Below are 27,499 nucleotides of genomic sequence, written 5' to 3'. Positions count from 1 at the left end.
GCCGGTTCGCTCCAAAACCGGAGGAAAACGCCGTCATTCCCCCCCATTGACATCGGGGCAACGTTCCTCTTCCATTGTTTTCCTGATTTTCGTCCGGTGTTGGTGCCGGAGCATCTGGAAGGACGTTTCGGCCTCTCCCGGCCTGGGTCTCTGCAAGTCCGACGGAGCCTTTCCTGGCGTCGAGCCAGCGAGGAACTGTCGACTGCAAACTTTCCCGGCCAGTTATTCGACTCGTTCCAGGACTTCTAACCGGCACCGCTGTAGGATTCTCGGACTGGAAAGAGCGCCAGCATGCCGGACCGGTCTCCAGGGAGTCGCGGGCCTTCGGGGAGTTACGCAAGGGCGGCTGCCTCCCTGGCCTCGGACAACGCCCTTTTTCGGTCGGTGAAGGTGGAACGTGGGGTGCAATGTATTTTGCGCCCTGGAATGACACTAGAAAAGTGTACGGAGGCAATGGAGGACCTTGTTGGGAAAGGTGGTATTCTGGCCACCGAGAAGGAGTTCGGAAAGGCGGTGTTTTATCTGGCGAATGAAGAGCTAGTGCACCGGGCCCTAAGCAGGGGAGTCACGGTAGACAACATCTTTTTACCTATGGAGCTGGTGACGACCCCCACGCAACGTATCGTGCTTGGGCATGTTAAGCCTTTCATTCCAAATGAGGACTTGCTTCCCCCACTGGCCCGTTTAGGGCAAGTAAGGTCGGAGATCACTGCCATCCGACACAAATTTAAGAGACGCACCCTCCGCACCGTAATCTCTTTCCGGCGTCAGGTATTCATGCAGCTGGAAAGGGAGGACGATGTTGAGGGCCGGTTTACTGTCCGGCACGAGGGAGTGGATTATCAGGTGTACTGGAGCTCCGAGCGCCCGCGGTGCCATGCGTGCAGGGGGGTGGGGCACTTTCGGAGGGACTGTCCTGCCGCCCGGAACCCGAGGGAGCCCATTTCGGGCACTAGTGCCCCAGCTACCTCTCCCCCTGATCCTACTCCTGCGCGTGCGTCTGCGCCTGCATCTGACCCTGCCCCCGCCCGTGATCCTGCCCCAGCCCCTCACCCTGCCCCTGCCCCTGCCCCTACGGTTGGGTCGGTCCCTGCTCCTCTCCCTGTGGTTCAGGTGGGGGACGGGGTGGAGTCTGTGCGGAGTAAGAAGGCAAAGGGGAAATCCAAACACAGTAAGAAGCGGGCCTTTGAGGCTGCAGAGCTCACGCCCATTTCGCCTGAAGTGGAGCGTGGGGCTCGGGGAGGTGCGCAAGCAGATGGAAACAGAGAGCGCCGCCCCATCGGTGAAGTCTGCACCTGTGTGCTCCTCCAGTGTGAAGAGGAGAAGGGAACGTTCCCGCAAGAGGGCAGGGGATGTAGATGCGGGGGAGTCCCAGGAAGGGGTGGGAATCCGGGTAGGGGTTGCTTCTAAACCTGAGTCCCCAGATGTAGTCACCAGTCCTGGGGAAGATGGTGTGGTTGTGCAAAAAGCTTGTGATAGCCCTGTTTGCACAAATGAGGCAGCCCTGGAGGCCTCCACCCAGGACCTACAAGTCAGCGCCTCTCTGGAGGCCAGTGTGCCGAATAATGTAAGAGGAGACGAGACAAAGCTCTCTCATTCTCAGCACCAGGCTGCTTGTGAATCCCTTGGACCAAAGGTGCCGGGTTCCCCTCTATGCCGGCCCCGTGTGGAGGGCGTTTTTCTGTGCACGTCGACCCCAGCAATTAATGACTTGCAGGGAGTCCCTGGGGATTGTCCCTCCACTGTCACAAATGTGGATGAGGCTGATGCGACGGTGGAGCGGGCAGGTAAGAGCGAGGTGCCCGCTGCGCGGTATGGGTCACAAGCGCAGCCATCTTTTGGAACATGCGGGGAGGCCGATGGGGATTCTGTCTGCAGTGACGGGTTGGAGGGGGACTCTTTCGATAGTGAAATAATGGACATCCTCACCCCTCCTGAGAAGTCCCCATTGATACCTGTAGAGGAAATTAAGCATTTTATTCTCACCTCTGAGGGTGCCAAGCACCGGCCTCAACTAGCCTCGCTACGCTGGCCCAGCATGCCGAGGCTGGTGAGGTCCCTGCGAGTCATCCTCGGACGAAAGGGAAAGGGAAAGAGGAATGCGGTGGCGGGGAACGACAGACGGCAACTAAAATCTTTCCTAGATGACCTAGTAAGGGACATTAGAGGGAGAAGCAGCCTCGCTCCTACGGGGGATGGTGGGTCACAGGGTGTCGCTGGTACCGCTCGAGCCCGGAAGGCAAAAAGTATCCTTGCTTTCTTTCCGGACAGTGTGGTGGAGGGCGCCTCCGCTCTCACCGAAATGGGCACAGCTGCTGAGACCTAGTGTGCTCCCGCCATGAAGCTTACCATAGCTAGTCTCAATGTAAACGGCAGCAGGGGTCCTCTTCGCAGGCATAACAATCTCTCAGCCCTCAGGGATGGGCGGTATACGGTGAGTTTCCTGCAGGAAACCCATACCATCCCTGGGGACGAGTCTGCTTGGCTCCTGGAGTGGCGGGGCGGGGTCTACATGAGCCACCTCAGCTCCATTTCTAGCGGGGTGGCGATCCTGTTGGCCCCGACCTTCCAGCCAGTAATTGAAAGAGTCCAGGACGTTGTGCCTGGCCGTCTGCTCCACCTGGTTGTGCGCCTGGATGGCGTACCATTGCATTTTATCAATGTGTATGCTCCCAGGCGCGGTGTGATGCAGACGCGCCTATTCTGCCAGCTGTCCACCCTGCTGAGCTCCATCGATCCTGGGGATTGCGTCATCCTCGGGGGAGATTTCAATTGTACCCTCGAGGCGGAGGACCTTTCGGGCCTCCAACGCGACTCAGCATCGGCAAAAAAGTTAAAGGAGCTAGTCGGCTCCTTTGACTTGGTGGACAGCTGGCGGAATCTTCACCCCAACTCTAGCGCCTTCTCGAGAAGGTCTAGAGAAGGAGGTTCCAGGATAGACCGCATTTACATCTCTCGGGCCTACGTCTCCCGCGTGTCGGCGTCCTCCATGCGGCCGGTGTCGTGCTCGGATCATCACCTTGTGTGGGTGGAATTTATTCCACTACACCCTCGGGTGGGATCCGGGTATTGGCATTTTAACAACCGGCTGCTGGAGGACAGCCGATTCCGGGATTCGTTCCGAGCTTTCTGGGTCTCCTGGAAGGAGAGGCGGAGAGAGTTCTGCTCCCTACGGCTATGGTGGGATGTGGGCAAAGCCCACATCCGGTTTTTATGTCGGGAGTACACTAGGGGGTCGACAAAGAGGCGGAGCTCTGAGGTTGAGCGGCTTGAGAGAGCGTTGCTTGACCTGGAGTCCCGCGTCGGTCCGACCGCTGGAGACCAACAGCTGTGGCAGGAATACCAGGAGAAGAAGGACGCAGTAAGGAACCTGCAGCTCCAGCAGTCCCGAGGTGCGTACGTGAGGTCACAGATCCAAATGCTGCAGGATTTGGACCGTGGCTCACCCTTCTTCTACTCGTTGGAAAGGTGGCGGGGAGTTCAAAAGCAGCTAGTGGAGCTGCTGGCTGCCGATGGCTCCTCCATCACGGATCCTGATGGAATTAACAACGAGGTCCGTTCATTCTATCGGTCCTTATTCTCGCCTGATCCGTCAAATGCGGAGGCGTGTAATGAGGTCTGGGAGGATTTGCCGGAGGTCAGCCCAGAGGACGCAGTGCGTCTGGATGCCCCCCTGACTCGGGAGGAGCTGTCCACTGCCCTTCGGCAACTCCGGAGGGGCAAATCCCCTGGTTTGGATGGACTGAGTGTTGAGTTTTATCAGGCTTTTTGGGATGTCCTGGGGGATGATTACAGCCTTGTCCTAGGGGAGAGCCTAGCCACCGGAGAAATGCCCCTCTCATGGCGGAGAGCTGTTGTGGTCCTACTGCCCAAGAAGGGAGACCTCCGCCTGCTAAAGAACTGGCGGCCGGTCTCCCTCTTGTGCGTGGACTACAAGATCTTCGCCCGGGCAATGGCCAACCGTCTGGGTTCGGTAATTGGACAGGTGGTCCATCCTGACCAATCTTATACAGTCCCGGGCCGCTCCATCCAGGACAATGTCCACCTAGTACGGGACCTGATCCACCTACTCCAGGAGACTGGGACCCCGGCAGCGTTTCTTTCTCTTGACCAGGAGAAGGCTTTTGACCGGGTGGACCACAGTTTCCTGGTGGGCACCCTGCAGGCTTTTGGGCTCGGACCACACTTTGTGGCCCGAGTTCGGCTCCTGTCCTCTGCCGCAGAGTGCCTAGTTAAGATTAATGGATCATTGACAGGACCTATCCACTTCCGAAGAGGAGTGCGTCAAGGGTGCCCCATGTCCGGTCAACTGTATGCGATCTGTGTCGAGCCATTCCTCAGCCTTCTTCGGCGAAGGCTGACAGGTCTGGTTCTGCGCGAACTGGACATGGGGGTCGTCCTCTCGGCCTACGCCGATGACGTACTCCTCATGATGACAGACCCCTGTGACCTGCGGAGGATGCGCGAGTGCCAAGATGTTTTCTCGGCAGCATCCTCCGCCAGGATCAACTGGGCGAAATGTTCCGGACTCTTAGTAGGCCAGTGGCAGGTGGACTCCCTGCCGGAGGAGATGAGAGCTTTTGAGTGGAGCACCAGACGTCTTCTCTATCTGGGAGTCTACCTGAGTCCTTCTGGGGAGACCTGGCTGGCGAACTGGCAGGACCTGGAGGCAAAGGTCATGGCCCGGCTAGGGCGCTGGTCAGGCCTTCTCAGGGTGCTTTCCTATCGAGGCAGGGTGGTGGTCATAAACCAGCTGGTGGCCTCCATGTTGTGGTACCAGATGGTCACCTTGGCCCCCCCCCCCCCGCCCCTTTTGTCGCAAGAATGCAGAGGAAGCTAGTGGACTTCTTCTGGGGAAACAGGAAGCACTGGGTCTCTGCAGCGGTTCTGAGTCTCCCAGAAGGAGAGGGCGGACAGTCGCTGGTGTGTGTACGCACACGACTGGCGGCTCTCCGCCTCAGGACGCTGCAGAGATTCCTGTACGCCGAGCACCCTCCCAGGTGGCACGTGTTGGCGACTTTCTTCCTCCGGAGGGGCTGCTGTCTTGCCGAAGATATGCAGCTACCACCGGCGGCCGTTAGCCGTGCTGCTTTGCAGAGGCTGCCCGGCTTCTATCAGGACCTACTGAGAGTCTGGAACATGGTTGCCCCAGGCCGGGAATCCCCTCCTCTGGCAGAGGGCGGGGTCCTGGCCGACCCTTGCCCTGTCTCAACGGATGTCAGTGCGGCTCAGGTGTGTGGAACGACTCGGGCTGAGCTGCTTGTCGGGCCCAGGCCCCGCAGCCTTACCCGAGAGACGAATCCACACAACTTGAGCCGTCTTTCATCAACACCCACAATCCCATTCAGGGATGCAGGCAGGAGGTACCTTTATGGGCTGCTGCTCCACACCCTCCACTTCCTAGCATTTGTCCACCGGCCCGACACGCCATGGCGGTCGGTCTTTCCACCTGGAGGTGAGGGGGGTCCCCAGTGGAAGTCCCTCTACAAGGGAGTCCTTCCCATGCACCTTGGGGATCTCGGCTGGAGGGTGCTGCATAAAGCGGTGCCCTGCAATAAGTTCTTTAGTTTGTACACGGATCTCCCAGCCGCGTGTCACTTCTGCGGGCTGGAGGAGACCGTGTACCATATGTACGTGGAGTGTGTGAGGCTGCAGCCCCTTTTGGCGTATTTGCGTGGGCTGCTTCTCGCCTTCTGGTTGCATTTCAGTCCCACCCTATTCATATATGGTCATCCAGTAAGGAGGGGGGCACAGAGGGATGAGGATGTCCTTGTCAACTTGCTCCTGGGGCTGGCGAAAATTGCCATCCGTGGCTCCTGGAAAAGGGTGGCAGGAGGTTCTCCCCGGGCGGACTGCCTGGCTATGTTTAGGGGGTATGTTCGAGCCCGGGTGAACATTGAAAAGGAATACGCACAGTCCACGGCGACCGTCGAGATGTTCCAGGACCGTTGGGCTCCGCGGGGTGTAAATGCCATCATTGATGAGGATGGCAATATATTGGTTTAACATGTATTGTCTGTTTGTAGTGTAGTAAATGTGTTATTCACTGGGTTTGTAAATATTGTATAGCACCGACATTTGTAATAAAGAATTTTGTTAAAAAAAAAAAGGGTCAGACACAGAGTGAAGCTCCCTCTACACCATTCCATCATCCAACTCCAGGGTCAGACACAGAAGGAATCTCTCTCTACACTGTCCCATCACACACTCCCAGGACAGCACATATACTAAAATTGGAATGATACAGAGAAGATTAGCATGGCCCCTGCGCAAGGATGACACACAAACTCGTGAAGCGTTCCATATTTTTTTGACATGCCATGGCGGTCGGTCTTTCCACCTGGAGGTGAGGGGGGTCCCCAATGGAAGTCCCTTTACGAGGGTGGTCTTCCCATGCACCTTGGGGATCTCGGCTGGAGGGTGCTGCATAGAGCGGTGCCCTGCAATAAGTTCTTTAGTTTGTACAGGGATCTCCCAGCCGCGTGTCACTTCTGCGGGCTGGAGGAGACCGTGTACCATATGTACGTGGAGTGTGTGAGGCTGCAGCCCCTTTTGGCGTATTTGCGTGGGCTGCTTCTCGCCTTCTGGTTGCATTTCAGTCCCACCCTATTCATATACAGTCATCCAGTAAGGAGGGGGGCACAGAGGGATGAGGATGTCCTTGTCAATTTGCTCCTGGGGCTGGCGAAAACTGCTATCCGTGGGTCCTGGAAACGGATGGCAGGAGGATCTGCCTAGCAATGTTTGAGGGGTATGTTCGTGCCCGGGTAAATATTGAGGAGGAACACGCGCAGTCCACGGTGACCTTCGAGGTGTTCCGGGACCGTTGGGCTCCGCGGGGAGTAATTGCCATCACTGGTAGAGATGGAAACATTTTGGTTTAATGTGTATTGTCTATTTGCAGTGAAGTAATTGTGTTCGTCACCGTTTTGTATATTTAGCACCAAATATGTAATAAAGAAATTTTGTATTAAAAAAAGGGTCAGACACAGGGTGAATCTCTCTCTACACTGTCCCATCACACACTCCCAGGGTCAGACACAGAGTGAAGCTCCCTCTACACTGTCCCATCACACACTCCCAGGGTCAGACACAGAGTGAAGCTCCCTCTACACTGTCCCATCACATACTCCCAGGGTCAGACACAGAGTGAAACTCCCTCTACACTGTCCCATCACACACTTCCAGGGTCAGACACAGAGTGAAGCTCCCTCTACACTGTCCCATCACACACTCCCAGGGTCAGACACAGAGTGAAGCTCCCTCTACACTGTCCCATTACACACTCCCAGGGTCAGACACAGAGTGAAGCTCCCTCTACACTGTCCCATCACACACTCCCAGGGTCAGACACAGAGTGAAGCTCTCTCTACACTGTCCCATCACACACTCCCAGGGTCAGACACAGAGTGAAGCTCCCTCTACACTGTCCCATCACACACTCCCAGGGTCAGACACAGAGTGAAGCTCCCTCTACACTGTCCCATCACACACTCCCAGGGTCAGACACAGAGTGAATCTCCCTCCACACTGTCCTATCATGCACTCCCAGGGTCAGACACAGTGAAGCTCCGTCTACACTGTCCCATCACACACTCCCAGGGTCAGACACAGAGTGATGCTCCCTCTACACTGTCCCATCACACACTCCCAGGGTCAGACACAGAGTGAAGCTCCGTCTACACTGTCCCGTCACACACTCCCAGAGTCAGACACAGAGTGAAGCTCCCTCTACACTGTCTGATCACACATGTTGATGATTCCAGCAACGCTGTCTCTTTACATCTCCACTGAACGCTGTTTGACTCGGAATGTAGATTAGCCGCGGAGACAACGATTGCCAAAACTGACAGATCATGATTATGAATTGTTTTATTGACAAGTAAATTTTAATTTCATCCACTCATTCACCAAATGTGCAATCTTGAAAGCCATTGGTTATCTGTTGCAGTGCGATGATTCAATTTTAGTAAAGCATCTGGTCCTGGAGTGATGCCCGTGTGGATGACAACTGCTCAGTAATTGGTTATTCTGTCCAGACACAGGTACCGAACCGAATAAACATCGTTCACCTCTCACCCCTTCGAGTCATAGAGCTTTGGAGGCACAGATTCAGGTCCTTTAGCACAACTCATCCATGCTGGCATGGTGCCCAACCTGCTTGTCCCAATTTCCTGCGTCGGCCTAAATCTCTACAAACTCAGCTCCCCCCGCCCATGTACCAATCCAAATGTCTCTTTATTGATGTTATTGTATCTGCCTCGACCATTTCCTCTGGCAGCTTGGTTCATATGCCCACCACCCCTGTGCGTGCAAACGTCACCCCTCAGGCCCCTTTAAGTCTGTACCCACTCACCCTAGACCTATGCTTTTTAATTTTGTACTCCTCTAACCCGTGGAAAAGATGCTGCATAGCAGTGTAGTGGTCTGCACAACGCTTTACAACTCCAGCGACCCCGGTTCAATTCCCGCTGCTGCATGGGTTTCCTCTGGGTGCCCTGGTTTCCTCCCACAGTCCAAAGGCGTAACGTTTGGTTAATTGGTCATTGTAAATTAGGCTGGTATTAAATCGGGGCATTGCTGAGCAATGTGGCTCAAAGGGCAGGAAAGGCTTGTTCTGCGCTTTATCTCAATAAATAATTTAAAAAACAGACTGTTACAGTGCTGGTGAAGGGTCTCAGATCGCAAGGTTGGCTCTGGCAGCAAGGGGGTTTCCTCTGGTGGGGATCAACAACACAAGGTGGGGATGGGAGTCCCCTTCTGCGCTGGGGAGCCAGGGTTCAGGATGTTACATGGAGCAGTGCCCTGTCATAAGTTTCTGAACTCGTACACCACTTGTTGCTTCTGTGGGCTGGAAGAGACCATGAAAAGAGTCTTGTGCAAAAGTCTCTGGCACATTTATATAGCTGGGGTGTCTAGGACTTTTGCACAGTACTGTAGTGATTTTATTTATTGCACTGTACTGCTGCCACAAAAAAACAAATTTCATGACATGTGTGCTTAAGACATTCACACAGTAATGTACATAAACTTACTTCATGATTAATGCAACCCTACACAGCCCAAAACCCTCCATTGATCTAATGTTGACATGCCAACTGCGGAGTCTCTGAAATGTCCATAATGTATCTGTCACAACCTCGGGTCGTCGGTAGAGTGTTCTGAGACCTCTGATTTTTTTTTGCTGTTGAATTTTTTTGTATTTTCTGTGTTTTAATTAATTAATTTTCTGTATTGTTGCATCTCGGGTTCTTTTATATGTTTTTGTTTGGTCTTCTGTAGTTTATATTTAAGTTGCAATTGTCCTTGAATACTTCCAATTACTTCTCCGAGACTTTGCAGGTGTCCAATTGCTTATTCTTGGACTTTTGTCTCTGATTAGAGTAGTTACTTGTTAGCGTGTGATTAGTCTGCATTGTTTTGGATTTCCAGCATTGGCAGACTTTCTCATGTCTTGATATTTATAGCTTATTTATTAATTTTATTTAAAATTTGCATTTGCAGTTTGCTGTCTTTTGCACTCTGGTTGAACATCCTAGTTGGGCAGTCTTTCATTGATTCTGTTATAGTTATTATTCTGGTTTGGATTTATTGAGTATGCCTGCAAGAAAATGAATCTCAGGGTGGTATATAGAGCCATTTATGTACTTTTTCCATTTATGTCACCAGGACATTGTCGTCATGGAGAAATGGTGTCAGGGTAACTGGAATCCATCAATGCTGGCTGATTATTGTTGGATACTTAAGTGAGAAGCCTCAGACACGGAGTACAAATGAAAATCATCAACGAAACAGTTTTAGCTTAGTTGAACTACTGCAAAGTGTCAGCACGTTATATAATTAAACACATTAGAGTCAATAAAAGGTAATTTCTTGTCTGTCCAAATTCCTATGTGAAATAAATAGTCTAAAATGATATTTGTGTTTAACTTCAAGTGGCCTATCACAAACAAAAAAAACACTTTTGAAAAAAAATTGTTATCCACAGTTAGTCTCTATAATTATTAAGCGTTGTCCCCAACCAGAGCAAAAATGAATCAAGAAGATAGCAAGAATTCCCTTTGTTTATTTGGGACACTAAGCCTCTTATTTGGGACAGGAGACCGTTGCCCAACAGTTTCTCACTAATGTCAGACATGTGCGTTAGGTGTCTGCGCTGATTTTGTTCAGTGCGTAGACTGGATGAATTCCTCCATCAATAACTATTAGGAAATGATACAGTTTTACAGCACTGTAGTAGTATAGGTTGGGTGCTGGGTGGGGATACGTCTCTACCGAAGGAGGTGTAAGGCACTTCTTCCCTCCCTTGGACAAGCTGTAGCACCTGTTTAGCCCCCACCCCCTACCCCAATCAGGGTCACGTGAACTCATGGAATCAGGTGATCGATGGTCATATGAGCAGCTGGTGCAGAGCACTGATGCCAGGTAGACAGTCTCTGGAGAGTATTGGTAATGGCTGGGGCTCCAGTCTTGTAAAGACACTGCTCAAGTAAAGAAGGCTATGGGCTAACAACTTCTGTTGAAAAATTTGCCAAGAATAGTCATGGTTGTGGAAAGATCACGATCGCCCACGTCACACGACATGGAACATAACGAATGAACTGATCTATGTTCTATGTCAGGATGACGGGGAAAGATCAGAGTGAGACTAGTAGGCTGGATCTAGTTTAGTTAACCATTTAATTACTGTTAATTAGTCTGATGCAACATCATGGGCCAAAGGCCCTGGTCTTATGGTGTACGGTTCCAGGTTTTGTGGACTTAGTACAAGGTGGCCTGAATGATTATTGCATCCTTTACCACAATAATTTCTGTGTCGAATTTCAAAGTAAGGTTACTATCAAAGTACATCTATGTTATCATAAGCTACCTTGAGATTCATTTTCTTGCAGGTGTTTATAAGAAAAAAAATAGGAATTGTACACAATACTCTACATAAATGTCCCTATTCCTGTCCCAGCATGCGAAGTTATCTCCGGCGGACTGGGTGGATGAGATCTACAGTGAGATCCAATGACCGGGAAGGTGGTTCTGCAACGTTCCATGGAGAACGAAGGGCATGACAAGGCACAGAAGTCATAGTCATCCACTGCAACCCAGGAAGACCCCAGTTTGTGACAGTTATTTGTACCACTGGACTCAGACTTCTGAGGTTGAGAGAGTGAAACTGTCCCACTTTGGGAAACTCACCTGTACATTGTCGAACACGATGGACAACTATCATACATAGACAAAGACCGACAAACTGTGCAAATAAATAATACTGAGAACATGAGTAGTAGAGTCATCGGAAGTGAGTCTGCAGGTAGTGGGATCAGCTGAGTGAGGTGATCACCACTGGTTCAGGAGCCTGATGGTTGGGTGATAATTGATCCTGAACCTGGAGTTGTGGGACCTAAGGCTCCTGTACCTCCTTCCCGATGGCAGCAGCGAGAAGAGAGCAAGTCCTGGTCCTTGATGATGGGTGCTGCTCTTTTTTGTGGCAGTTATGCTCAGTGATGGGGAGGGCTTCTAACCATCACTTTTGTAGGCTATGCTGGTCCTGGGCATTGGCACTTCCACACTTCAAACACCAAACCATTGAAATAAAGCACTACAAACTCTGCAGGAACAGAATAAATAACTTTAATAAGGATTGAAGTATTTTGTCAGCAGTAATTTGTTTCTTCTTTCAGGATGTTTTTTAGACAACACTTTCCAATCCTGGGCAACAGTGGCCACTCTCACTGCTTTGTGGGAGAGACTGTGACCTCTCCTTTCTCCTCCAACCTCTCCTCCTGTCCCTGGCCGCTCTCAGGCCCAGCAGCTTGCCTGCAGTGGCTCTGTACCTTGCCGACATGAGGTTGTAGAGGACGGGGTTGATGGCGGCGCTGAGGTAAAAGAGGGTGAAGGAGAGGGCCTGGAAGCAGCGGCTGATTGTGTACATCCCCGCGCTGCCAGCTGTCAGCAGGAGGAGGTTCCTCTCGATGTGGAAGGGCAGCCAGCACAACACGAACACCAGGACGATGACAGCTGTGGAGAGACACATGCCCTATCACTCACGCCCCACACCATCTCCCAGCTCTGTTTCTGCATGCGCACATGGTGCCGGAGGTTGGGATAGAACCCGGGGCTCTGGCACTGAGAGACACTGTCTCTACCTGCTGTGCCGCCGTGCTGAGGAAGGGCGTGCCAGGCCCTATGAAGGTGCCTAGGGTGTCCGCACATCTTAAACTGCAGGCAGCCTTGCCCCCTGAGCCAGCAGACCACGAGAATGAGTGCCACTCCCAAGAAAAAGACAGAGTGGGCTACCACCCCCTCAGCAGCAACTGATGCCTCCCACTGGCAGAGTCCTAGGATCACAGCACACAGGAAAAAGCTGCCCCAGAGGAAGCCACCCAAGTTCGTCCAACCTCTCCGTGCAGCTCTTACCCTCTAATCCAGGCAGCATCCTGGTGAACCTCCTCTGCACCCTCTCCAAAGCCTCCTCATTCTTCCTGTACAGGGACAGTGAGACCGACACAAATGTTTCAATTGGTCAGAGAGTGGACGTCATCGCAGAACTAAGGGGTCAGTCATTTGAAGTTGAAGAGCTCCTTCTCTCCGAGGGGTTGAATCTCGGGACTTTTCTGCTCCCTGAAGGTGGTAGGATGGGCGCAGAGATCAAACTCTCCGCACTGCAGAGAGTGGTGCGGACAGCCCAGCACGTCTATAGATGTGAACTCCCCACTATTCAGGACATTTACAGAGACAAGTGCTTAAAAAGGGCCCAAAGGATCACTGGGGACCCGATTCACCCCAATCACAATCTGTTCCAGCTGCTACCATCCGGGAATCGGTACCGCAGCATAAAAGCCAGGACCAACAGGCTCTGGGACAGCTTCTTCCACCAGGCCATCAGACTGATTAATTCATGCTGATACAACCGTATTTCTATGTTATATTGACTGTCCTGTTGTACATACTATTTATTACAAATTACTATAAATTGCACATTGCACACTTAGATGGAGACGTAACGTAAAGATTTTTACTCCTCTATATATGAAGGATGTAAAAAATAAAGTCAATTCAATTCAAGTAGTTAGGATGGTGAAGAAGTTGTACAATCAGCTCCCCTTCATTGGTCAGGGTACTCAGCGTGTGAAGCGTCACGGATGTAGTTGTATAAAACTTTGGTATTGTGTGCACTTGCGCTCACCCCATCACAGGAAGGATGTGGAGGCTTTGGAGGGGTTGCAGAAGATCTTCACCAGAACGCTGCCTGGATTGGAGGGTTTGACCTAAACGAAGAGGTTGGACAAACCTCAGCTGTTTTCTCTGGAGCTGCAGAGGCTGTGGGGAGACCTGATAGAAGCTGATAAAATTATGAGGCTCATAGACAGAGTAGACAGTCAGAATCTTTGTACCAGACTAGTAGACAGCGAGAAAGACTATTAGGGCTTGCCACAGGATCTGGACCAGCTGGAAAAATTGCCAGATGGCATTTCATGCAGACAGTGCGATGCATTGCACTTCAATAGGACCAACCAGGGTAGGTCATACACAGTGAACGGTAGGGCACTGAGGAGTGTGGAAGAACAAAGGGAGCTGGGAATACTGGTCAATAATTTATTGAAAGTGGCCCCACAGATAGGGACATAAAGAAAGCTTTTGGTACATTGACCTTCATAAATCAAAGTATTGCATACAGGAGATTAGATGTTATGTTGAAGTTCCACAAGATGTTGGTGAGGCCTAATTTGGAGTATTGTGCGCAGTTCTTGTCATGTACCTACAGGAAAGATGTAAATAAGATTGAAAAAGGATAGAGAAAATTTGTGAGGATAGTTCCAGGACTGGAGGACCTGAGTTATAAGGAAAGATGGAATAGGTTAGGAACTTATTCCTTGGAACATAGAAGATTGAAGGGAGATTTGATAGGAGTGTACAAATTATGAGGGGTATAGATAGAGTAAATGCAAGCAGGCTTTTTCCGCTGAAGTTGGGTGGGACTACAACCAGAGAACATGGATTAAAGGTGAAAGGTGAAAAGTTTAAGAGGAACATCAGGGCAAACCTCTTCACTCAGAGGGTGGTGAGAGTGTGGAACAAGCTGCCAAGTGGTGTATGCGAGCTTGATTTCAAAGTTTGAGAGAAGCCTGGACAGGTACATGGATGGTAGGGGTATGGAGGATACGGTCCTGGTGCAGATTGATGGGAGTAGGCAGTTTAACTGGTTCGGCATGGACTAGATGGGCTGAAGTGCCTGTTTCTGTGGTGTACTTTACCATGATTCTATGACTCTAAACGCCAAGTTCTAGAAGACAATCAAACACAAGGTGAGAGAGGGTAAGTTTTAAGGAGACATATGGGGCAAGTTCTTCTTTTATAGAGTGGCGGGTGATTGGAACTGGGTGCCATGGTTACTGGAGGATGCAGATGTGATAATCCTGTTTACAAGGCTATTAGACAGACACGTGAATACGCAGGGAATGGAGGGAAAGGGATTATTTGTAAGAAGGATATGGTATTGCAGTGTGATGAAGGACCTGTTCCTTCTTGCACTCCATCAATAGTCAGGGCATTGAGTTCAAGAGCAGCTCTATCAGTCTTTGGTTGGACCAGGCTTGGAGTATTGTGCTCATTTCTGGCCGCCTCATTATAGGAAGGATGCGGAAACTTCAGAGAGAATGCAGAAGAAATTTACCAGGGTGATGTGTGAATTAAAGAACATGTCACAGCAGGAATGGTAGCATAGTGGTCAGCACAACCCCTTACAGTATGGGGACCCGGGTTCAATTCCCACCGCTGCCTGTAGGGAGTTCGTACACTCTCCCCGTGGCAGTGTGGGTTTCCTCCAGGTGCTCTGGTTTCCTCCCACAGTTCAAAGGCCTACCAGTCAGTGGTCACTGTAAGTTGTCCCGTGTTTAGACTAGGATTAAATCAGGGGTTGCTGAGTGGTGAAGCTGGAAGGCAGGAAGGGCCCAGTCCACACTGCATCTGAATAATTAAATACATGCCTCATGAAGCAAGATAGAGTGAGATAGAGCTTTTTACTCTTTTGAGCAAAGGATGATGAGAGGTGTAGAAGATGATAAGGCATTGATAGAATGGACAGCCGACGTCTTATTCCCAGAGTGGAGATGGCTAATACAGAAGAGTGTAACTTGACTGGAGGAAAGTACAGTTCTGTGCAAAATGTATTAGGTAGGGTGCCTAAGACTTTTGCACAGTATTATAGTAATTTTATGTACTGCTGCTACAAAAAGAACAAATTTAATTACATACGTAAGTGATGATATACCTGATTCTGATCTGGGTCTCTATTGTGGACTGAGAGTGGGAGGGGGCAGGGAGAGGGGAATCATGGTTGGGAAAAGGGGAAGGGAGAGGGGAGGGAGCAGGAAGCACCAGAGAGACATTCTGTAATGATCAATAAACCAATTGTTTGGAATTGAATGACCTTGCCTGGTGTCTCAGAGCTGGGTGTGTCTGCAACCCCCCGTCCCCTGCCCCTGCCACTCCTTCTCTGCCACCCGTCCCACTCCCCTCCCGTGGCACTCCACCCTCACCATTCCCAACATCCTTTTCTCCTGCAAGATTTACGAATCCGCTCTCCACTCCATGTTGACAAACACAGAACTGTGCGTGAGTGTTTGGCACCCTGGGGATATGCGTGTGCCCAAACCTTTGCATAGTACTGTAGAAGGAGATGTGTTGTATTAGACACATTTAGGGTGTAGACAGATAAATGTGTGAAAGATTGAGGGAATGGGGAACTGGCACAGAAGAGGAATTGATTGTATAGGACGGGAGGGGGGAGAGAGGGCAGATTTGAGGGGCCGAATGGCCGACTCCCACTCCGGCTTTCCCGCGTACTCACCCAGCATCTTGACAGTGCGCCTGTTGCTCCTGTCCTGGCGGGACTTGGGCCTCCTCCACAGCTTGCGTCCGATCAGGCCGTAGAGGACGGCCAGGCAGCAGGTGGGCACCAGGAAGTAGAGGCTGGAGACCCAGGCCATGGCACTGAGCAGTCGCGACCGGGCGCCAGATTCGCTGCTCTTGCACTCGCTGGTCTCCGCCGGGTCGGTTCCGTTGATGAACTCCACGGCCACAAGGACGAAGACGGGGCCGGCGCTGGCCAGGGCCAGGGCCCAGAGGCCCAAGATGGCCGCCTTGACCCGCGACCGGGTGAGCAGCGCCTTGGCCCGGAGCGGGAAGCAGACGGCCACGTACCTCTCCACGCTGAGGGCGGTCACGTGGAGGGTGGAGCCGTAGGTGCAGCCTTCGCTGACAAACTGGGACAACTTGCAGACCAGCTGCCCTAGAGGCCAGGGGCGCAGCCTCCAGAGCTTGTAGAGGTCCAGGGGCATGCAGAGAAGGATGAAGAGGTCCGACAGGGCCATGCTGCAAAGGAAGAGGTTGGTGGAACTTTTCATCTCTCTGTACCTGGCCACCAGCAGCACGGTCATAGTGTTCCCCACCACGCCGACCAAGAAGAGGAGGACGCAGACCACCGTGATCCCAATCAGGACGGGCCGAGGGAAGAGCCCCTCGGGTATGTGGTAGAGCAGCCTGGAAATGGAGTTGGGGAAGGCCGTGTCATTCACTGCGGACATCTCAGTGGGCTCCTGCTCCCAAACCTGTGGCATTACGTACAGCCAACGTGAACGGCTCGGTGGAGACCGAGGTCCATCTGAATCCTTCTGATCCTCTGATATTCACCGATGACCAGGACAACCAGACCCCCAATTCCCTGGGTAGAGAACAAAAAATTGTTATTGGTGATGGCCTATTATTGCCACGTGTACTGAATAAAGGGGAACACTTGTCTCATTGTACAGATCACATCGTTACACAGTGCATTGAGGTAGACCAAAGGGAAACCATGTCAGAACGCATTAACAGATGCTGGAAATCCAGAGCAACACACACAAAATGCCTTGGACAGGGAGTAGCACCTGGTTAGCCCTCCTCCCCCCACCCCCGATCAGGGCAGTGAAGCGAAGGGACTTGGGAGTCCTCGTGCAGGGTTCCCTGAAAGTTAGTTTACCGGTCGAGTCGGTGATGAGGAAGGCAAATGAGATGTCAGGATTCATTTCAAGAGGACAAGAATATAAAAGCACGAGTATAATACTGAGGCTTTATAAAGCACTGGTGGGGCCTCATTGTGAGCAGTTTTGGGTCCCTTATCTAAAAAAGGATGTGCTGACATTGGAGAGGGTTCAAAGGCACTTCATGAAAATGATTCTGGGATTGAAAGGCTTGTCATATGACAGCAATGGGCCTGTATTCACTGGAATTCAGAAGAATGAGGGGGGAATCTCATTGAAACCTATCGAATGATGAAAGGTCTTGACAGAGTGGATGTGGAGAGGATGTTTCCTCTGGTGAGGGAGTCTAAGATCAGAAGACACAGCCTCAGAATAGAAGGGTGTCCATTTAGAATGGAGATGAGGGGAATTTTTTAGCCAGAGAGTGGTGAATCTGTGGAATTTGTTGCCACAGGCAGCTGTGGAAGCTAAATCATTGGGAATATTTAAGGCAGAGGATGATAGATTCGTGATTAGTCAGGACATAAAGAGATTTGGGGAGAAGGCGGGAGATTGGGGCTGAGAGGGAAAATAAATCAGGCGTGATGAAATGCTGGGGCAGACTCGATGGGCCAAATGGCCTAATTCTGATCCTATATCTTATGGTCTTATGGAAATTTCGACCGTCCATCTCCCTCCACAGATGCTGCCTGACCTGCTGAGTTCCTCCAGCATTTGGTGTGTGTTACTCTGGATTCCCAGCCCCTGAGGAGTCTCTCATGTGTGTTTCTCTTGGTGAGTTGGCTGGTAACATCAGGTGGGAGGTGGGACAGTTATGTAGCCTGGTACAGGCACCGAATGTGCAAACGATGTTCCGAAGAGGGGCACAGAGTAAATGAGTTGGAGGGAGCGCGGAGGTGAGTTATGGGAGTGTTGCCATGACTCAAGGGTCTGAATTACGAGGAGAGTTCGGACTAACTAGGTCTTCAATCCTTAGAGCATGGTAGACTGAGGGGAGACCTGTCTACAATTACGAGGAGCACAGGTAGGATGAATCTGCACACAGACTTTTTGCAGGCATAGGAATTCAAAAATGAGAATATATACAGGACTATGCAGAAGCCTGGGCACAGATCTACAGCTGGTTGCCTAAGACTTTTGCACAGTCCTGTAATCATTTTATGTATTGCACTGTACCGCTGCTGTTGCAAAAAAACAAATTTCATGACATGTGTGAGTGATGATAAACCTGATTCTGATCTGGGTCTCTATTGTGGACTGAGAGTGGGAAGGGGGCAGGGAGAGGGGAATCATGGTTGGGAAGAGGGGAAGGGAGAGGGGACTGAGCGAGAATTCTGTAACGATCCAAAACCAATTGTTTGGAATCAACAGGAATTCTGCAGATGCTGGAAATCAAGTTTGGAATCAAGTGACCTTGCCTGGTGTCTCAGGCCTGGGTGCGTCTGCACCCACGCCAATCCCCAACCCTGCCACTCCTTCTCTGCCACCTGTGCCACACCCCTCCCGTGGCGCTCCAAACCTCACCATTCCCAACATCCTTTGCTCCCACCAGATTTACAAACTCGCCCTCCACATTGATGAATACAGTACTCTGCAAACGTCTTAGGCAGCCTACCAAATACAGTACCTACAAGAAGTATTCAGCCCCCTTGAAAGTTTTCATGTTTTATTGTTTTACAACGTTTAAACACAATGATTTAATTGGCTTGACACTGATCAACAGAAAAGACTCTTTCATGTCAAAGTGAAAGCAAATTTCTACAAATTGGTCAAAATTTATTACAATTACTAAACACAAAATAATTTATTGCGTAAGTATTCACCCCCTTCAAGTCAGTATTTAGTAGATGCACCTTTGGCAGGAATTATAGCCTTGAGTCTGTGTGGATAGGTCTCTATCAGCTTTGCACATCTGGACACTGCAATCTTTCCCCATTCTTCTTTACAAAACTGCTCAAGCTCTGTCAGATTGCATGGGGATCATGAGTGAACAGCCCTTTTCAAGTCCAGCCACAAATTCTCAATTGGATTGAGGTCTGGACTCTGACTTCGCAATTCCAGGAAAGTAACTTTGTTGTTTTTAAGCCATTCCTGTGTAGCTTTGGCTTTATGCTTCAGGTCATTGTCTTGCTGGAAAACAAATCTTCTCCCAAATCTTCTCTTGCAGACTGCATCAGGTTTTCCTTCAGGATTTCCCTGTATTTGCTGCATTTATCGTACCCTCTACCTTCACAAGCCTTCCAGGGCCTGCTGCAGTGAAACATCCCCACAGCATGATGCAGCCACCACCGTGCTTCACGGTAGGGATTGTGCTTGTCTGTATTTGATGATGTGCAGTGTTTAGTCTGATGGACAAAAAGCTCAATTTTGGTTTCATCAGACCATCGAACCTTCTTCCAGCTGACTTCAGAGTCTCTCACATGCCTTCTGGCAAACTCTAGCCAAGATTTCATGTGAATTTTTTTCGACAGTGGCTTTCTCTTTGCCACTTTCCCATAAAGCTGTGACTGGTGAAGCACCCAGGCAACAGTTGTCTCTCCCATCTCAGCCACTGAAGCTTGTAACTCCTCCAGAGTTGTCATAGGTCTCCTGGTGGCCTCCCTCACTCAGTTTTTGATGATGGTCTGCTCTAGGCAGTTTTACAGATGTATCATATTATTTCCACTTCTTGATGATTGACATAACTGTTCTCCAAGGAATATTCAGTGACATGAAAATTTTCTTGTATCCATCTCCTGGCTTGAGCTTTTCAATAACCTTTTTGCAGGTTGCTTGGAGTGTTCTTTTGTCTTCATGGTGTAGTTTTTGCCAGGTTACTGACTCACCAGCATTTGGACCTTCCAGATACAGGTGAATTTTTACTACAGTCAATCGAAACACCTTGACTGCACACAGTGATCTCTATTTAACTAATTATGTGACTTCTAAAATCAATTGGCTGCACCAGTGATGATTTGGTGTGTCATATTAAAGGGGGTGAATATTTATACAATCAATTATTTTGTGTTTTATATTCGTAATTTATTTAGATCACTTTGTAGAGATCTGTTTTCACTTTGACACGAAAGTTGATGAATGTTAAAAAAGCCAAATTAAGCTCACTGATTCAATGTTGTGAAACAATAAAACATGAAAACTTCCAAGTGGGGGGGGGGAGGGTGAATTGAATGCTTTTTTATAGGCACTGTATATGCCTGAGGCCTTGGCAAATACTGTAAACATAGAGGGAGAGGTTTAAGAGGAAATATAAGGAACAGTGTTTTCCTGCAGAGAAGGTGATGGAATCTGTAACCCTCTGCCTGAGGGGGTGATCAAGACAGAGATACTCACAACATTGATGAAGTATATAGTTGAGCACTTGAAACGTCAAGGGTTAAATGAGATCAGGACCAACGGGCAAGAAAGATGATAAGTACAGACTGGGTTGAAGCAGTATGTTCCTGTACTATGATGAATCATCTGCACTGTCCCTTCACACACTCCCAGGGTCAGACACAGAGTGAAGCTCCCTCTACACTGTCCCATCACACACTCCCAGGGTCAGACACAGAGTGAAGCTCCCTCTAAACTGTCCCATCACACACTCCCAGGGTCAGACACCGAGTGAAGCTCCCTCTACACTGTCCCATCACACAGTCCCAGGGTCAGACACAGAGTGAATCTCCCTCTGCACTGTCCCTTCACACACTCCCAGGGTCAGACACAGAGTGAAGCTCCCTCTACACTGTCCCATCACACACTCCCAGGGTCAGACACAGAGTGAAGCTCCCTCTACACTGTCCCATCACACACTCCCAGGGTCAGACACAGAGTGAAGCTCCCTCTACACCGTCCCATCACACACTCCCAGGGTCAGACACAGAGTGAAGCTCCCTCTACACCGTCCCATCACACACTCCCAGGGTCAGACACAGAGTGAAGCTCCCTCTACACTGTCCCATCACACACTCCCAGGGTCAGACACAGAGTGAAGCTCTCTCTACACTGTCCCATCACACACTCCCAGGGTCAGACACAGAGTGAAGCTCCCTCTACCCTGTCTCATCACACTCTCCCAGGGTCAGACCCCAGAGTGACCCTGCCCCATCACACACCCAGCGTGGAGGCAACACTACCCCTGTTTGGTTCTTGAACATGGGGCGGAATAACTCCCAAACAATGGAGTGGGGTTTCAGGTCAATGGTGGGAGTTGGGAACTACCTATGGCGGGAGGAGTGCCGACCGTCCAGGTTTGTGGGGAGACAGCAGCAGACATGGGCACAGGCAGCACAGAGAGTGGTCGTGTATGAATACTGAATATACATATACGTGTACAGTAGCGTGGCGGTTAGTGTGACGGTTTACAGTATCAGCTGGGTGATTGGAGTCTGGGCTCCCGTCACAGTCTGTCAGGAGTTTGCACTCTGACCACATGGGTTTCCGCCGGGTGCTCCGGTTTCCTCCCACATTCTGTAGGAGTTAGGATTGGTGCGCTGCCGACAGGTTATGTAGGTGCCGAGAATGTGATGACTCTTGCAGACTGCCTCCCGCCCCCAGCACAATGCTCCCGCTCTGATCTGGCGCTAACGACGCAATTCACTGTATGTCTCAATGTACATGTGACAGGTAAAGCCAGTCCATATCTTTATCTTTAAAAATGCATTCTTAAAGTTCGACCCAACACCACACCCACTGAAGCATTTACAAGAAACGAATTCCCGCAGGAATCTGGCATTGAACACACTCGTCATTTACCTCCTCGGGTGTCCAGACTGTCTCTGACGGAGAAAGTTTATCATTCCCATGGGTACTGGAGCCCCATCCGCGCCGACAGAAACCTTTCCACTTCTTCACTCATTGTGTCTCTTTCAAAGCAGAGTTGTCCACATGAGATAGTCTCCCTACACCTGGGGGGGCACGGATTCAGCTAGTTATTTCTGTGTCCAGTGCAATAAACACTCCTTCCAACAGCGGATGCTTGTGACGCCTCTGATGCGGGATGACTCGGACAGGATGGACTTAAAGGGACAGGACCCGCCTTGAGCCTTTGCCTTTGATTGTACGCTCTTTGTTCAGATCTGCTCCATCTCTCCACTCTACACTGACCCAGTCGAGGGAAAGAGGAGGGAGGCAGGGGAAGGGAGAAGGAATGAGGGAAGGGGAGGGATGAAGGAAAGCAGTGGGAAGAGAGGGAGGGAGAAGATGATCAAAGAAAGAGAGAGAGAAAAAAATAAGGAAGGGGGAGAAAGAGAGGGTCGAAAGGAGAGAAAAAAAAGAGATAGGTTGGAGGCAACATGATGCATCTCCCCTCTTCACCTGGATCCACCCGTCACCTCCCAGTCTCTGTCACTATTCCCACTCTCCCCTCCTCCATCTGTCCATCACCCCTCCTCACCTGGATCCACCCATCACCTCCCAGCCTCTGTCACTATTCCCACTCTCCCCTCCTCCATCTGTCCATCTCCCCTCCTCACCTGGATCCACCCATCACCTCCCAGTCTCTGTCACTATTCCCACTCTCCCCTCCTCCATCTACCCATCACCCCTCTTCACCTGGATCCACCCGTCACCTCCCAGCCTCTGTCACTATTCCCACTCTCCCCTCCTCCATCTACCCACTACCTCTCCTCACCTGGATCCACCCATCACTTCCCACCCTCTGTCTCTATCCCCACTCTCCCCTCCTCCATCTGTCCATCTCCTCTCTTCACCTGGATCCACCCATCACCACCCAGTCTGTCACTATTCCCACTCTTCCCTCCTCCATCAACCTATCGCCCCTCCTCACCTGGATCCATCCATCACCTACTGATTCATACTCCTCCACTCCCCCCATCTCTTTGTGCTGACAATCTTTGCTCTACCTTTCAGTCCAGAGGAAGGGTCTCAACCCAAAACGTCAACTGCCCAATTTCTTCTGCAGATGCAGCCTGACCCAGTGAGACATGTACTTCATAATCCATTTTCTCCCTCCTTATTAACTTCTTAGTTTCTTGCTGATGTTTCTTGAAAAATTCCAGGTTTTTGCACCTACTTTGCCTTCTCCTCAGACCTCCTGCGCCTTCCTAGCTATTGAGTTCAGACTGGAATACATTTCAAAGACACAAGAAACTGCAGAAGCTGGAACCCAGAGCAGTAAGTCCACCGCTGGTGGAAGTCAATATGTTGAGCAGCATCTAAGACCATATGGCCATGAGGTATAGGAGCAGAATTAGGCCATTCAGCCCATCAAGTCTGCTCTGCCATTTCATCATGGCTGATCCAGTTTCCTTCTCAGCTCCAATCTCCTGCCTTTTCCCAGTATCCCTTCATGCTCCGACTGATCAAGAATCTATCAATCTCTGCCTTAAATATACCCAATGACCTGGCCTCCACAGCCGCCTGTGGCAACGAATTCCACAGATTCACCACTCTCTGGCTAAAAAAATTCCTCCTCATCTCCCACTGTAGGAAACGTCCTCTTCACATCCACCCCACTGAGGCTTTTCTCCATTCGATAGGTTTCAATTAGGTCACCCCTCATTCTTCTGAATTCCAGTGAGTACAGGCCCAGAGAGGCGGAGGGCCACTGCACTGAATAGCGAGAGGTTTGTAGACTCAGCCAGCTTCAGTGTCAGCACATCCCTCCCCATCATCGAAGATTCTGGTGTCTCAAGAAGAAGGCATCTATTATTAAAAACCCTCAACATCCGGGACGTGCCCTCTTCTCATTACTACCACCAAGTAGGAGGTACAGGAGCCTGAAGGCACACACTCAGCAATTCAGGAACAGCTTCTTCCCCTCCGCCATCTGATTTCTGAACGGACATTGAACCCAGGAACGCCGTCTCACTACAGTAGTTCCCTCTTTCACACTATTCATTTCTCTATTTTTTGTTTCTCGGAATTTTATGTCTTTATTCCATCTGGAGCGACAGAACAACAAAATTCACCTCATAAAAGTGAATGCTAATAAACCTGATTCAGAGCTGGAGAGAGTGAGCAATTTCAAGTTCCTGGGGGTCAACATCTCTGAGGATCTAACCTCTGAGGATATTAGTGCGTCGACAAAGAAGGCACAACAGCGGCTGTATTTCATTCGGAGTTTGAGGAGATTGGGTATGTCACCAAAGACACTGGCAAAAGTCTGCAGACGTACCGTGGACAAAATTCTAACTGGCTGCATCCCTGTCCGGTATGGGGGCTGGGGGGTGGGGGTCGGGGGTTAGATTTCTACTGACAAGGATCAAAATAAACCGTAGGGAGTTGTAAACTCCGTCAGACAGCTCCATCATGGGCTCTGGCCTCCGTAGCATCCAGGACATCTTCAAGGAGCGATGTCTCAAAAATGATGGATTCCATCATTGACGCCCCCGCCCCCCAATCACCCAGGTCATGTCCTCTTCTCAATGTTACCATCAGGGAGGAGATACAGGAGCCTGAAGACACACACTAGTGATTCAGGAACAGCTTCTTCCCCTCTGCCATCCGATTTCTGAATGGACATTGAATCTATGAACACTAACTCACTACTATTTGCACTATTTATTTAATTTGACTTTTTAAACATATATGTACTTACTGCAATTTAAAGTTTTCATTTTTATGTAAGGCAATGTACTGCTGCCGCATGACAACATTTGCACGACGTATGCCAGCGATAATAAACCTGATTCTGATTCAGATCCAGACAGAATTTTGATTTTCTGCTTGGGATAACTTTCTTCTGGGCATTTTGAAGTAGCTGCTTTACATAAATGTGGGAGTTGAATTCGCTTTATATTCTCCTCTGCATTCTCATTTCCTTTTCTTCCAATCCCTTGAAACCTTTTCTCCTTTGCCGCGATCTTTCGCTCGGAAATGTTACGCTCGCCGGCCTCAATCCATTTTGATTCTAGTCTCTGTCGCCCTCTGCTGGTCTCTGGGCAACATCACCGGAAGGATTAACTGCTGGGTTGTACTACCACCCTGTGGCTCAACACCATACTGCAGCTGTCCAACCAACTTCCCACCACTTTATCCCAAAACGTCAAAGTCAAGTTTATTGTCATTTGCACTAGTACGCTGATGAAACCCTGATTTAGCAATACTAGGACCACCTTCAGAGACATAACGGATTCTGTAGATGCTGGAAATCTTGAGCAATGCACACATAGCAACGACTGTACTATCCGAGGTGCTTAAGGAGAGTTAATCTACCCTAAGCATTGCTGGCCAACTTTTATGGATGTGCAATAGAGAGCATCCTGACATCCTGACAGCGTGGTACTCTGGCTATAGCAAGACAGATCACAAAGCACTCCAACAGGTGATTAGGACAGATCAACACATCATTGGGACCAAACCTGGAGACAATCTACAACTCTCAATGCCTCTGGCACACTCGTTACATCACTAAAGACCCATCCCATCCCGTTCACTGTCTGTTCAATCTCCTGCCATCTGGTAGGAGATACACAAACATTTCAGCCAAGACAGTAAGACTGAAAAACAGCTTCCGAGGGCAAACACCAGGAATTCTGCAGATGCTGGAAATTCAAGCAACACACATCAAAGTTGCTGGTAAACGCAGCAGGCCAGGCAGCAGCTCTAGGAAGAGGTACAGTCGACGTTTCAGGCTGAGACCCTTCGTTGTCTTTGATGTGTGTTGCTTCTTCTGAGGGCCATGGTGCAGCTGAATAATGCTACACCCTGGCTTGCCAATGGCGTTTGAGTGTTATGAGCTATCAAAGTAACTTGTTGGATGTAAATACGGGATTTAAAAAAAATTAAGCTCTACCACATGTATTGTAAATGTCTGTTTCTGCACGGACTGGAGTAGCACCGCGATCTCATTGTCTTAAGCAATGACAATAAAGTTCAATTCCATTCAATGCTGAAGGAGTTCCCCAGGTCAGGCAGCATCTGTGGAGGGAAATGAACAGTTGATGTTTTGGGTCAAGGCCAGTCCTGATGAAGAGTTATGGGCCAGAATATCAGCTGACCATTTCCTCTCCATTGCTGCTGCCTGACCTGCTGAGTTACTCCAGCATTTTGTGTGTGTGGCGTTGACCGCGTGGAGCTCTCTGTACTAATATGGACATTGCTTTCTCTTCTTCTAATTGGGCTTTCCCAATTTCTCTCTCTTGAAGTCCACTGAAGTCAATTCTTTGGCGTCGCCGAGGGTGGGTCTAAATTTCTGAATCAGAATCAGAATCAGGTTTCATGTCACTGTCAATGTGCAGTGAAGTTTGTCGTTTCTGCAGCAGCAGTACAATGTAATAAAAACTGTAAATTACGGTACGAAGTGTATACGTGGTTGGGTTGAGTTGTTCTCTGATCTTGGCAAATTCCTCACAAATGTTTTGTCGCCATGCGAGAAGACATTGTCAGTGTGCTGTTGATTGCGGTGTGTCCTCCGAATGCTCGGCTGTTCAGCTGACTCATCGGATGTCTAATCGGCTGATTGAAAAGTACATAAAGGCCAAGCATCTCTCCCAGAGGAAGTGACAGATAGAGCAAGAGAGGAGGAGGAGAGAGAGTGAGAGAGAGTGAGGAAGAAGGGAGAGAAAGAGATAGTGAGAGAAAAAGGTGCACAGAGAGAGAGAGAGAGAGAGAGAGAATCACAATATCCTCCGTCACTTCCTCAATGTGGTCACTAAATAACAAAGCAATTAGATCTACCCGACAAATTAACAAGCAGCCCTCAACAAACTTACAGACTTGTAGAAGAAACCAGCCTCCCCGTAACCATCTGCACTGACCCAATGCATTCAATAGTGATATCTGCACTGTTCACCAACACTGTGGCTCCCTTCTCCCTCCAGGTGGAAGTGTATTGATTTGGCTTCATTCTCAGCTTCAGCCATTCCTCGTTGTTCACACACTGAGTCAGATTCCACTGCAGAATACCCACCTTGCGTTAATGAACACTGCCCAAACCGCATACACCTCTGAGGGGATTCACCAGATCACTGGAGTTTTCCTTCTCCGAGATGAGTTGCCAAGCATGGCTGATGAACCCCATCTACCCAAAAGGTCTGATCTCAAACCATTACTGCCTTGTGACCATGCCCACACATGGGGAAGGCTTCAGGAGTAAACCCCGAGGAAAAGATCCGGAGCTGGAGTCCCAAAGGCAGTCCATGTTGAGTTCAACGCTGACTGGTGACTCCTGTGATGCTGCTGGTGCCGAACTGTATCGGTTTCTGCCATTCCTCTGGGTTCATCAGCCGAGAGGGGAGGGGTTGCTTCATGAGCTACAGCTCACTCTCCATAGTGTACTGCCCTAGCTTGGGTATCATGTAGACATCCAGGGTGTAATCTCCATGGTAGACCCTGACCAACAGACAGCCTCCTGTGGGTTTGAAATGTTAGAATTATACGGAGAGACAGAAGAGGCTGGGACTGTTTTCTATGGGTGGGAGGGGCGCGGTCGGGTGGGATTGTTTTCTATGGGTGGGAGGGGCACGGTCGGGTGGGACTGTTTTCTGTGGGTGGGAGGGGCGCGGTTGGGTGGGACTGTTTTCTATGGGTGGGAGGGGCGC

At 50.1% G+C, this 27,499-nt stretch overlaps 1 protein-coding gene and 1 pseudogene across 2 annotated transcripts; one reads left to right on the top strand and one right to left on the bottom strand.

Annotated features, from left to right (window-relative positions):
* Positions 1 to 6,194: 6,194 nt before the first annotated feature.
* On the top strand, positions 6,195 to 6,310 carry LOC140198541 (U6 spliceosomal RNA; annotated as a pseudogene).
* A 5,346-nt stretch (positions 6,311 to 11,656) lies between these two features.
* Positions 11,657 to 26,932, bottom strand: LOC140197284 (growth hormone secretagogue receptor type 1-like). 2 transcript variants are annotated; one of them, XM_072257217.1, is made up of 4 exons: positions 26,869 to 26,932; positions 21,750 to 21,901; positions 15,845 to 16,717; positions 11,657 to 12,012 (listed from the first exon to the last, which is right to left on the bottom strand). In XM_072257217.1, exons 3-4 carry the CDS (start codon positions 16,611 to 16,613, stop codon positions 11,684 to 11,686), a joined length of 1,098 nt encoding a protein of 365 aa, XP_072113318.1. In that variant the 5' UTR covers positions 16,614 to 16,717; positions 21,750 to 21,901; positions 26,869 to 26,932; the 3' UTR covers positions 11,657 to 11,683. The 2 variants fall into 2 exon arrangements, with proteins under 2 accessions (XP_072113318.1, XP_072113319.1); XM_072257218.1 differs by lacking the exon at positions 26,869 to 26,932 and having other exon boundaries at positions 21,750 to 21,931.
* Between the last annotated feature and the right edge of the window lie 567 nt (positions 26,933 to 27,499).

This window comes from Mobula birostris, chromosome 5 (assembly GCF_030028105.1).
Source record: "Mobula birostris isolate sMobBir1 chromosome 5, sMobBir1.hap1, whole genome shotgun sequence".
NCBI lineage: Eukaryota > Metazoa > Chordata > Chondrichthyes > Myliobatiformes > Myliobatidae > Mobula > Mobula birostris.
The sequence above is the reverse complement of the archived record's forward strand: the minus strand, read 5'-3'. Positions and strand labels throughout refer to the sequence as shown.

Excerpts from the sequence above, each read along its gene's own strand:
- LOC140197284 (XM_072257217.1), bottom strand. The coding sequence starts at position 16,613 with ATGCCACAGGTTTGGGAGCAGGAGCCCACTGAGATGTCCGCAGTGAAT. Across the intron at positions 12,013-15,844 it reads GCGCACTGTCAAGATGCTGG|CTGTCATCGTCCTGGTGTTC; the intron begins GTGAGTACGCGG and ends GTCTCTCCACAG.